This window comes from Pagrus pagrus (genome assembly GCF_965226575.1).
Source record: "Pagrus pagrus genome assembly, chromosome: 12".
NCBI classification, from domain to species: Eukaryota; Metazoa; Chordata; class Actinopteri; order Spariformes; family Sparidae; genus Pagrus; species Pagrus pagrus.
In genome coordinates this window covers 15,389,988-15,402,369 of record NC_140196.1, presented here as the reverse complement: position 1 = coordinate 15,402,369, position 12,382 = coordinate 15,389,988, and the positions used below count along the sequence as shown (strand labels likewise).

The 12,382-nt window shown below is 40.2% G+C and overlaps 2 protein-coding genes across 3 annotated transcripts; one reads left to right on the top strand and one right to left on the bottom strand.

Annotated features, from left to right (window-relative positions):
• Positions 1–2,307: 2,307 nt before the first annotated feature.
• On the top strand, positions 2,308–6,532 carry cib3 (calcium and integrin binding family member 3; the record flags this gene model as incomplete). Of its 2 annotated transcripts, XM_084368752.1 has the most annotated exons (6): positions 2,308–2,358; positions 3,540–3,574; positions 3,958–4,069; positions 4,546–4,693; positions 6,163–6,358; positions 6,511–6,532. In XM_084368752.1, the coding sequence occupies 6 exons, from the start codon at positions 2,308–2,310 to the stop codon at positions 6,530–6,532; spliced, it is 564 nt and encodes a 187-aa protein (XP_084224878.1). The 2 variants fall into 2 exon arrangements, with proteins under 2 accessions (XP_084224878.1, XP_084224879.1); XM_084368753.1 differs by lacking the exons at positions 3,540–3,574; positions 3,958–4,069.
• Positions 6,533–7,161: 629 nt separating this feature from the next.
• On the bottom strand, positions 7,162–12,043 carry LOC311266376 (ras-related protein Rab-8A-like). The gene is made up of 8 exons (XM_084368723.1): positions 11,859–12,043; positions 11,179–11,239; positions 10,360–10,420; positions 10,167–10,244; positions 9,959–10,048; positions 9,773–9,838; positions 9,635–9,685; positions 7,162–9,527 (listed from the first exon to the last, which is right to left on the bottom strand). The coding sequence occupies exons 1-8, from the start codon at positions 11,980–11,982 to the stop codon at positions 9,438–9,440; spliced, it is 621 nt and encodes a 206-aa protein (XP_084224849.1). The 5' UTR covers positions 11,983–12,043; the 3' UTR covers positions 7,162–9,437.
• Between the last annotated feature and the right edge of the window lie 339 nt (positions 12,044–12,382).

Sequence of the window (12,382 nt, the reverse complement as noted above, 5' to 3'; positions counted from 1 at the left end):
GACTAGAAAGGTCCAGATGATTCCCTCTTGCCACAAGTCTGGGTTTTGTGTAAGTTCAACACTAATATTCTTCTTTTAACCTATTTTCTATTCCTCCCATTCCCTCGAGCCACAAGTTTGTCTAACAGGAAGCACTGGATATTTAACCTTAAAGAAAGCACACATTTGGAAGTAGCACTGCTGTTTGACTTCTGGCCATGGTTCAACTTTTCAGGAGGAAAAGCATGCTAACAAACATGACTTTGTAAGTCATATCCTTGTTAGAGAGTTGACTCAGGAATATAAACCCTCCAGGCAGGGGGTAAACAAAGGTGGAGGCTGCTGGAGGAGAGGAATCCTGCAAAACAGCAGCAAAACACATCGACTTAATTCTCTTTATTCTAAATGTACTGTATATGTAAGCCTTTAAAAGTACATCAGGTGCATCAGTTAGGTGTGCAGGATGGGGTAGGATAGTTAGAGCTGACACAGCAAATGACATAACTGAATCCAGTACTTATAAAGGCACATTTTAGAGGCCTGAAGAGGTGAAAGTATCTGATGTCTCCAACCATATCGCCAACCCCTGGAGTATGATTAATGCCAACATTTTTAAAACTGTTGCTTCCTACAAAATCTAAACATTGCAAATATGGCATTCTTAAGGTTTGGGAAAGGTTGTTGTTATGGAAAAATTGTGAGTAAAGTTTTGTTCAGGTTAGGCAACTAAAACACTCAGTTAACATTGGGGCAAGATTGTGTTTGCTGTGAATAAAATGGCAAAGATTAATTGCAGAAGAGGAAAGTTGGACTATGTCGACCTCCACTGCATGATTTTCTGCTTTCTGAACATTCGAAGCACCAACAGGTGAAGTGAATGACATTGATCATCTCATTTATATGGATGTCACTTGACAAACACTTCTGCATATCAAGTACATCCCTCCAAGTCAATGACACCCCCCAATGGCATCGTCCCCCACAGCAGGACAATCAGCTTACACATCGCAATAAATGCTCATGGATGGCCAAAGGAACGTGATGAGGAGCTTAAGATGTCAACCTGGCCTTCAAATTTCTCAGATCCCAATACGATCGATCATCTTTGGGACGTACCGGAACAAGTCCAATCCATGGAGGGCCAACCGTGGATCGGCCTTGGCTCTGATTCATTGAGACATGGAAACAGGCCCTCTGGTGGCAGATCCTTTGAGTCCTGTGGGTTGTGAAGTGGGGCCTCCATGGATCTATGCCTGACTGGGCTGGGATCTGGGGAATATGTAGATCAGGCCTTGAGCTCTTTGTTATGTTTCTGGGATATTCCTGATCAGTTTTTGCTCTGTGGCGGGGCGCACTGTCCCGCTTCAGTCACTGCAATCAGAGAATGCTGTTACCATGAGGGGGTGTACTTGGTGTGAACCAGTGTTTGGTGCATTTTCAAATGGCGTCCACATGAATGCCAACACCCAGCAGGGTTTCCCAACACAACATTGCATTGTAGTGGTTATTCACTACACCTGTTAGTCCTCTTAATGCTGTGGTTGATTGCTGTATACAGTATGTTACTTCCTGCATTAGTACTTAGCTGTGGCATTGGACATAAATCATGAGATAAGCAATTGTCCAATATAAAATAATTCCTTTATGCTGGAAGACACAGTTCAAGAGGAAAAAACGTTATGTTGTGTCACAGGAGTGTTACATTTTTAGTGTCCCCCAGTGGGTCCCAACTGACAGAGAGCGCCCTGACTACTCTATGTAAACCACTAATTGTTCTACTTAATGTCTGTAATTCTAAATTATGATAGCAGGATAAAAGGCAGTGTTTGATTTGAAGCTTTCCCCCCACATTTTAAAGTTTAGTTTAACTCAGCAATGTACACCTGAACTAAAAGTGATACTGAATATATATTCAATAACCAGATAAATATCCCATAATCTAGTTCTCAGCTGAAACAAAACGTGTCTCGCATCAAAAAGTCTATTTGCCGGCTACAAAACCCTGTCTCTAAAGAGTGTAACCTGAGCAGTAACCGAGGCGTTGGCCATAGAGTGGCACTAAAGGGGGTTGATACCACTTGGCATGATGCTGGACGACAGCCCTTATTCATTGTCAGAGGGGCTGCTATTCACAATGGAGAAAACGATGAAATGCTGCCATTATAATGGGGACCAAAGGGCCCTGTGGCAGCCCGACACCTGATCTCCTCTTTGGCTCTGGCTTCCTTTTGTCCCAGTATTTCATATCTGACATATCCACACACCCTAAAAAAGCCGTGGATATTGGAGCAGCGATGGACCTGAGGCTTGGTGTTTGCGTGCTCAGACATGGGGAATAAACAGACCATCTTTTCGGCACAGCAGCTAGACGCCTATCAGGTTGGTGTCAATCCTGTTTCTGTTTGAATGAGACGATTAGCTTCAGTCACTCTGACGGTGCTTCTCTTATCAATACTAGCTACTGGCATCTGTAAACAAGATTAACACACTTGTCAGACTAATTTGCGTTTGATAACAAATTCCAGAGTCGTGTGCTGCACCTCTTCTATTTTTTTTGTCTTTGTCTTTGTCAGTCAATTCTCCAAGATATTAACAGGATGCATTAAGTTAAAGGTGCACTATGTAATTTTGGGGAAGACATTTTAATAAGATGAGAGAGATCTTCCTTGACTGATATTTTAATGCCTAAAAAAACAAAATAAACGAACTCTTGTTGTTTTCATGACTGAATGAACTGAATAAACACAATTTCACACTGTTTTACTGTTTATACGTGGCGGACCCTGCCACCTTTCTTACTTCAGACAGTGTTCTGGGGACATTATTTTCCTCTGAGAACAACTTGTTTATTCAGTTATGGAAAAAATAAATATTTATGAGTTTGTATTATTACCTCATTAATATTGTAAATATTAAAAATCTGAGTTTGAATTTCTTCTCCAAACTACATTGTGCTCATATTTTTAATCACGCATTCAATTCTTACATATTGCACCTTTAACTATAAACCAATAATACAACAACATAATACTGCCATGGATAACTTTGCATAATCACTTATTTCTGATATTTATAAATTTTGTTGCTGGTACATCTGTATTTTTTCTTGAGTAAAATGTTAAATGCATGACTTTTAATCCTACTGTAGTAGTAATTATTACTGAAGTTAATTCTTCTTCCACCACTGCATCAAACAATGAAGTGCAGGTTCCACTTATTTCTGTTTGAGTGTAAGCATGTAAGAGAGTCACGTTCCTGGTTGTTTGTATTTATGACAGTGTGAATGTTCTGAGAAATATGCTTTACTCTGTAAGTTTTAACAGTGTGCATGACTTTGTGATTAACTTCAGTTGTTTTTATCTCAGGCAGTCCTTATACATGTGCTCTAATGTGTTTTTTAAGTGTTATGTCTGGTCTGATGGCGCAGTTCCCCCACCTGAGACAATAAACTAACCTTAAGCTTAACATTGATTTAGCAGCAGCAGACTGTTTGAACAGCTATATTTCAATATTTGTTGCAATAACTCCACCTTCCTGCCATGATCTGATTGTACTTGCAGGACTGCACGTATTTTACAAGAAAAGAAATTCTGAGGTGAGCAATGATATCACTGATATCAAAACCGTACCATATTTTAACATATGTTGGAATCACTGGTGTAAAACAATTTCTGTTCTGTTCTGCACGATAATATACTGTAACTCTAAACTACAGTATCATTACACCTGTGCTACTGTGGGGCTGGCTACCGTTGAGATCACATATGTTTAAAATCTTTCTTTCTGAACTTTACTGCACTGAAACTTTCAGTGTTTTCACTGTTGAGCACAATAGAGAAAAATAGCTTGCAGCTTAACAGGAGCTCTCTAAATGAACTTTCCTGAACTACCAAATGGCAATTTAAAACACACAACTACATAACATAGACGATATCTTGTAATTTAATAGTAAAGTAAATTTTTTAAACCTTTCCCTAGGCTCTTCTACCGCTATCGGGATTTGGCACCGCAGCTCGTTCCTCTTGACTACACCAACCACCCAGATGTGAAGTTACCATATGAGCTGATTGGCAGCATGCCAGAACTGAAGGTAGACCCACTGGTCCACACACACCCGGCAGACCCGCTCTCTCCCTGTGTCCCCAATCCATAATTAATGGCCAACTAATCGACAGAATTCTTTGAAAGGTTATACGTTACCCGACTCCTTTAAACTTGAAGAATGCTGGTGAGTCTCTCGGGGCACACTTGTTGGAAATGAGTCAATTATATGCCTCTTTACACAATGACAGCAAGGTAAACATGTGTGTGAACATGCTAGTCACTGACATGTCCTGAGAAAGAGAGAGCGAGGCTGTGAAGATTATACTTTCCCTTGTGGTACTTAATCAGTCCAAATTATATTTTCTGTAGCTCACTTGAATTCTCATTAATAAACAAAAATCAGACTTGAACATGAGATATAAACCAAACACACATTCGTGGAGCAGATGATGAACTGCACTAAATTGTTTACAGAAGTTTTGATCAGACTGTTATGGACAAACTGGTGTCTTCTCTGTCCAGGACAACCCGTTTCGTCAGAGGATCGCTGAGGTTTTCTCCGAGGACGGTGAGGGGAACATGACACTGGACGACTTCCTGGACATGTTTTCAGTCCTGAGTGAGATGGCTCCGCGTGACCTCAAGGCCTACTACGCCTTCAAAATTTACGGTAAAATATTCAAAGGAATGGTACAATTAAAAAAGAAGTTCCTTGTGTTTTATGTAGCTTTGTTTCAAGTCAGTTCAAGTCAAGTCAATTTCATTTAGCGTTATAGCGCCATACACAATTAAAGTTATCACATTACACTTTTAATTGGAGCAGGTCAGAGACCCAATTTTCCCCAATGAGCAAATACTACAAGAAACGACTGCCTTTTAACAGGCAGAAACAACAGAGCAGACCCAGACTTAAGGTGGAGGGCCATCTGCCATGATTAGTTGGGCTGAGAGAAGGAGAAAGATTGCTGATTTCTTTGTTGTTGTTGCTTTGAGTCCCACACACCCAACTCATTTTCAACAGATAATGTATGGTTTTCTGTGAAGGAATTACGTAGATAATAGTATTTCACTATGTAGCGCCCGATCAGAAAAGAATGAATCATTCAATAGGAAACTATTAGCACCTTATAATCATGTAAACGCTTGATCCGATCATTTCTCTCTGGTTGCAATAAATATATTCTCTTTTATGTTCACCTCAACTGGGGCTAACATTAGGTGACATTGCTTCCTGGAGGGACGTAGGTGTTGTAGGATCACTATATTTAGCATCCATGTAAACAGTAAAGTTGAAATGTTTTTGCCTATGTAACCACCGCTAACGTTAAGCAGGGCCTTAACTGTAACTGAAGAGCTAAAATTTACCCATGTAAGTCAAGCTCAAGATCATCTTTTTTAATTTTAACATAGTACATGCTTGTGAAAAGGGAGCGGGGTGAAGGGTTAGGAGCTGTAAGCATGACGGATGGTGCATAGGATGTTATAAATGATTAAGCAGCCCATTATAGAGGCAAAGAGCTTGTCAAAGCCAAGTTTGTGCTCAGCACCGGGGGTCCCCCCTAATTAACAAACGCTGACAGATGAAGATGTTACATACACATGACCATGGTCGTGGGTCAAGGAAACTTTTCATTTATTATTCAGACCAATAGAGGAGAAGAAACAAGGAGTGACACACAACAAAAGCATAGTGTGTTATGAGTGAGACTGATGAGGATGCCTGAAGTGAACTCTCAAACAAAGGACTGAGTGTGTTTGATTGAATATGTAAGGCTTAGCAGATATGTTTAATCAATGCTTTAAAGGTGCATTACGTAAGAATTGGCCTACTGTTGAATGGATTACTCAAACAAAAGACAAATATGGGGCTGCCTGTCACTACAGTAGCCGCTAACGGCTGCTAACTCTAGCTGCCAGTTAATTAGCTCAGTTAGCCATGCAGCTAGCAGCCCAGACTAGGAGTTTGGGGAACCAGGGGATTGTTGGTGTTTACACCACCAGCACAGGAGCTTTGGATCAGGATGGGACAGGGCTAGCCAGTTAGCATGCAAACTTAGGTAGATATCTCTGTTACACAAAACATAAACATCATGGCTGTTATTCACACCTTGTTGGTAATTTAAGGTCGTTTTTCTTCAGATTTCAACAATGACGACTTCATCTGCAAGTCAGACCTGGAGAAGACGCTGAACAAACTGACCCGTAACGAGCTGACAGAAGACGAGGTGAGGATGGTGTGTGAGAAGGTGATAGACGAGGCTGACCTGGATAACGACGGGCGTCTGTCACTGGAGGACTTCCAGCACATGATTGTTCGAGCTCCAGAGTTTCTCAGGTAGGCCAATGTGAGCCATAAAGGGTAATTCCACGTTAATACAAAAGAAAGCATTTATTGTATATTTGTTATTTAATATAATGTGCATTTACCTACTTTGTCTACCCTGACTCCTAATGAGGAACTTAAACTAATCTCATTTCTGTTCACAGCACCTTCCACATACGGATATAAAGAAGTGAAGCAATCACGTGTACATAACGGACTTATTTTGATGAAGAATGTCTGGAAAGTGGAGGGATCTTGACATCTCAACACAAATTATCTTGTGAATGCATTCTGTAGATTTTTGCTTTTTGTGTTTTATTTTGTAAAAGATTTGTAACCAAACACATTCTGATCTTCATCACAGATCATCAGACTTTGATACTTTGCATCCAGAGTAAATTCTGAGTAACTATTAATCTTCTCGTCTTTCATGGGAGCATGACTGTACTTGTATTTGCTTGACCTGCACCAACACACCGAGCCCACATCCGATTTCCTTTTTATAATTGCAAATGCAGAAATAACAGCGGTCATGGTGTGACTTCAGGTCTGTCATCAGGTGGTGGCATCAACCAATCCATCAAGACAAGGCTCATTAGCTATGACCATCAACAGTAGATTTGTGTCTTGTATCTGAAGGGGTTCAGTTACATCGGACTATAAAAGAAACACATGCCAGAATATTCCAGTGGCTCATAGCGAGCCAATCAAAGGAGAGCCATTTGTCATGAAAGCAGTCAAACTCCATTGTGAGAGCACGGGGTCAACTGACAGTGTAGCTTCCTCTGACAGCCAGCCAATAAACACAGTGAACGTTACATTTTATAATCTCGTTTTATTAAATCAAAAAGTACACATATCTACAAATTGTAGATACATTTTCATATTGGGTTTAGAAAGTACAGTACAATTTAAGTAGATCTCTTTTTTCAATGTGATATTTACAATGGTTTTTTTCACCTTTTTTTTTCAAAACGTATTCTATTACTCTCCCTGTGTACTTCACAATCGCTGGAATGAAAATATGGCTGTAAAAAGGGATGTACAGTATATTATGATGTGATAGGAGTCTTAAGAAAAAGGATATGATTTAAAAACAAAATCAAAGAGGGAGTATCATTTCAGCTGAAAATGATACAGCTCAAGTCCTGCAAACATCTGCTCCCTATGTTCCTGTTTAAGACTTAAAGCTACAGAATCACTCGAATGAGACAACAGCTACCTCCACATTTCAACGCCCAGACTCTTCCTGCTTCATCTGCCATCGTGCTTAAGATTTGCTCGCACTGATGCAGCCATTTCTACAAAACAGAGCGTGTCCTGTTTCTGGCTCAGTGAATGACAAAACAAAAAACAAACAAAAAAACCCATACATTCAACTGTACAGGTCTACAGGTATGTCTGAAAATTGTGTTACACACATATGCACAGGTCCAAGATTCACAATGCATAGCTCACCTATGACAGAACTGAGTATTAGCGGTTAAGACAAATGGCCATGGTCGTCATGAGGTCCCAAATTATTTGATATTAAAACAAAAAATAAAAAGGTGCAGGCAAGCAAAAGCAGATCCTCCCTCGATATTGTGCATACAGGAGTTTGATTTTCAGACGAGTAACAAATGAAGGAAGGAAACGTGAGGAACAATGGAAACAGACTCAACATCAACGTTAAATAGTTGGTACACGTTTGGATCGCACAAGTCTAGTTCACTGTGGCTCGAGCTCTTAATAAAATACTGGATCGAATTTGAGTTCAGGTGGTCACCTATAATGCAAACTGTGCCTGTGGTGCCACCTAGCTGGCAAACTGAAGTCCCACAATCAAACACACACAAGTGAAAATGTACAATACTAATGGGAACCAGCTTTAAGCTCGGGTCAGGCCAGCGCTCATGTAATAAGCCAAGAAAACATCACTTTTAAACTAGAATTTGGCAGGGCAGTAGCATAAAAACAGGCTTGCAAATTATTTTTTTTTCCTTTTTATAAATATATAGATAGCTGTTGAAGTACATTAGGGCAATGTTTTTCAGTGAACACTGAACAGTGGGTCACTAGCAGTGAAAAAGCAAAGGAGATCACAAGTAGGTGTAATAAAATTTAGGAGTTATGCCCATTATACTACCAAGACTCAATAGATCAAAACAGTTGTAACTAAGTAATTGTATTGCAAATCTATCACTTGGCACAGACTACACACAAAACACGAGTTACTGGTAAAGTGCAAGGAGAGCTGCGCGGATAGCAGGAGAAGGGACTTACAGTGTGAAACTTTAGGATAAGTGATTTTAATCGGTCGAATAACTGAAGACGTCATTTAGCTTCACTGTGAATCAGAGCTGCTACAAAACCTTCAAGTCAAACTAAAGGCAACGCTTAAAAGTCATCTTATTTAGAGTTGAAACAATCAGTCAACTGAGCGAGATGAAACACGCATTTTTAGTCACATTAAATGATTGTCAAGGACTACACGCAAAACCTTTCAGTTGAATTCCGCTCTGATCCTTGACTGCTTTACTCGTGACAGGATTCTCAACTGCCGTAATGAAAATGAAAGCATGTGCAACTCTGTTTCACTAGAGTTTAAGCCTTTCAGTCTCTGGTTGACATTTATAACTTAAAAAGGGAAAGAGTACTAATAAAAATAGATCTAAATATCACATTTGTATTTGCAATCCCAAAACCTTGACATTAATTTAATGATTTCTCATCCTCGGTTGTGCTACCGGCTGTGTGAAATATAAGTGCGTATTACAAAGAGACTAACATCGGAAGTAAGAGCCTGTCTTTTGTGTTATAAGGAACATCTGGACAATGCTCCTGGTTGAGTCCTCGACCAGTCAAGCACTCTGACCCATGAAAACAAAAGATCTCCTTAAAATGGAAGAGATGCACCACTGGAAGCTTTCAGAAGAGGAAGAGAGGAGGAGGATTCCTCCTCTTACTTGGAATATAATGGTTTGTGTGTGGACTGGGAGGACAGGCCATAGGTGGGTATAAAGAGGGAAGGGGAAGGAAGTGCTAAGAGCAAGCACAGTCCATTTATGTCCAGCCAGCTGGCAGCCAGTGTCGAAGCAGGCCCTGGTCCTCAGAGGAGGGTACAGCGGAAGAAGCTGGTCTTTTTCTGAGGCTCGGAGATCTTCACTCCGTGACTGCTCCCCTGCGGCGTGTTGCCCTCCTGCAAACATAACAGAGGAACAAGTCACTGCTCTGCCATGTAGAACTGTTGTCTCAGTGAATGCTCCCGAATGGATCAGAAGTCACAATGCAAAGATTTCTTCTTACCAACTTTGTGTCCATTTTTGATTTGATGTCTCTGGCGAGTGTCAAAAACGCCTGTGAACCAGATCAAATACACATGTTGTAATACTTAAGACATGATCTCGTAATTATATTATAATTCAAGGTAGAATTCCTACTTACATTTTCCACATTGATGTTGGCCTTTGCACTCGTCTCCATGAACTTTATCCCAAACTCTAGTGCAAGCTGTAGGAAAAGGAGAAAATTGACACGTTTTCTTCATTAATCGTTAGCAAACATAATTATTTACCAGCAAATATAATCTAATCACATGTTTTATTTTTCCAAATTCAACCGAGCTCTTACCTTCTCCCCCCTGTCTTTGGACACCTGCCGCTTGTCATTGATGTCACACTTGTTGCCAAGGACCATCTTCTCAACATCAGAAGATGCATGCTGGATCAAGAGAAAAGTAAGAAGTTATTAAATAAAAACAATACACCACATGGTGTCGTTTGGATATTTTAAGAGGTAGCAAGAAGGTAAAGGAGGGTCTATTCGAGCGAGTGAATACCTCTTCTATGTTCCTTATCCAGTTCTTGATATTCTCAAAAGACTTCTCGTTGGTGATGTCGTAGACGAGCATGATCCCCTGTAAAGAGAGGTAGATCAAAAGTGTTAACAGTAATAACTCAGCTTAAGAGCCCTGGCCTCTTTCGAGAGTGGATTTATGTTACATGTGCCTTTCAAGATGTGAAGACACCCACCATAGCTCCTCTGTAGTAGGCCGTTGTGATTGTTCGGAAGCGCTCCTGACCAGCCGTATCCCTGAAAAACGCCAGAATTGTCACATCAATATATCTTAAAGACTACATGTGAAATGCCTTTAAGATCAATATTTCAAAATTAACATGTAAATTCAATTTTACAAAAATTATGCATCTTTTAAGGTCCTGTGGTCTAGGGGTAGACTGATTATCAGCCCTGACCGATTATCGAGGCCGATATTTAGCATTCAGTGATTTTTCTGTCAGATTGCCGATAAAATACTCTATTTAACGCGATAATTTAAAAATGTGTTGCTTTGGCTCTGATGCAGCATCCTCTCACACATCGTCTCCCCACAACACTATCTGATTGGTAACACATCACTATTAACAGCCTATGAATACTGAATAATCTGAGTTTCCAAAGTACCTAGTAACTAAATTATCAAATAAATGTAGTGGAGAGGAGGTATAAAGTAGCAGAAAAAGGAAATAATCAAGTAAAGTGGCTGAAAATTGTACTTAAGAACAGTACTTGAGCACATTGAATTGGCTGTAGAAATTTTGAGTTTCATTTTTAATGCAAATGAATATCAGCAGCAAATATCTTTTTTTAAGTCTCTTTGATTTCTAATAATCAGTATCGGTTATGAAAATGCCCTATCGATCGACCCCTACTGTGGTCACTCTACATTTTGACAGGAACCATAAATTACTTTGAGAAAAGTGTGTGCCATCCATACCTTATTAGCAAAATATTGATAAACACGCTGCCATTATGTCACAAGGCCTGTAATAAAGGATTTAAGATAAACTTACCATATCTGCAACTTTATCTTCTTGCCGTCGAGCTCTATTGTCCTAATCTTGAAATCAATGCCTGCAGGGATAAAGAAGGATCATGCATGTCAATCATAACGTTAGCATGCTAGCTTAACATAACTGTCAAACATTGGCTGACAGTGTTTTGACACATCAAATGACACTCGTGGACGTTGAATAGGAAGCGACTCGGCTTCTTGTCACGTTAGTCGGCAGTAATATGTGCATTAGGGAACATCTGTGCTTTTATAATGGTTAAATTAATCAGCTATAGCGCGCTTCATATCAGCCTTTCCGGTGTCTTACCAGGAAGTAGACGGGGCCTGGTGGCTAAAGTCAGAGCTATTTGGCTAACTGCTGAAGTTAGCTAGCAGGAGAACCACCCGGCATGACTTTATAATACCGTTACCATACCAATATTTCTGCTCGTGCATTAGCCTTACGCAAAACACACAGTTAGCAGTGTCCCCTTTGCCCTCTCCTATTAAGGAGTTAATTATGTTTATGACATCTGAAAGCGCAACATTTTTTATTAATGACAAACAGAAACTAACGTTACACCCAGCCGTCAACGTAGCATAAAAAAGCATTCCAGCAAATAGCCTGCGCCGAGGAGACAGCCCATTGGCGTATTGTAAACAGACGGAAAGACACAGTTCACATCACGAAAAACGTACCTATAGTTGAGATAAAGGTGGAGTTGAAGGCGTCTTCTGAAAACCTGAAGAGAACACAGGTCTTCCCGACACCGGAGTCGCCGATTAACAGTAATTTAAACAAATAGTCGTATGTCTTCGCCATACTTGATATTATTGCGGAAATCCCGCCCGGCGAAGCAGTGATGTGAATGTGCAGAAAAGACGCCCCCTGCTGGCCCGGAATCCACCTGCTGTTTATACGTGACCGGGACCAGTGGGCGTTTACCCCTTCACTCGCTGTAGTCTGCAGCGTTGGAAGTAACTAAGTACATTTACTCAAGAGGCCTAGTCAACCTCAGCATTTGGATATTTTCCTTTATTTCACTTTGTACTTTTTCACTCCACTACATTTATCATGCAGCTAAGATTGGGCTGCTAGTTGCTATGCAGATTTTATTTGCAAAACACATGTGAAATACAGAAAATATGGTGCATCCCAACATTAAAATGCTGCTTACACAATAATGCACACATTACCTATGCACTTATATAATATACACAAA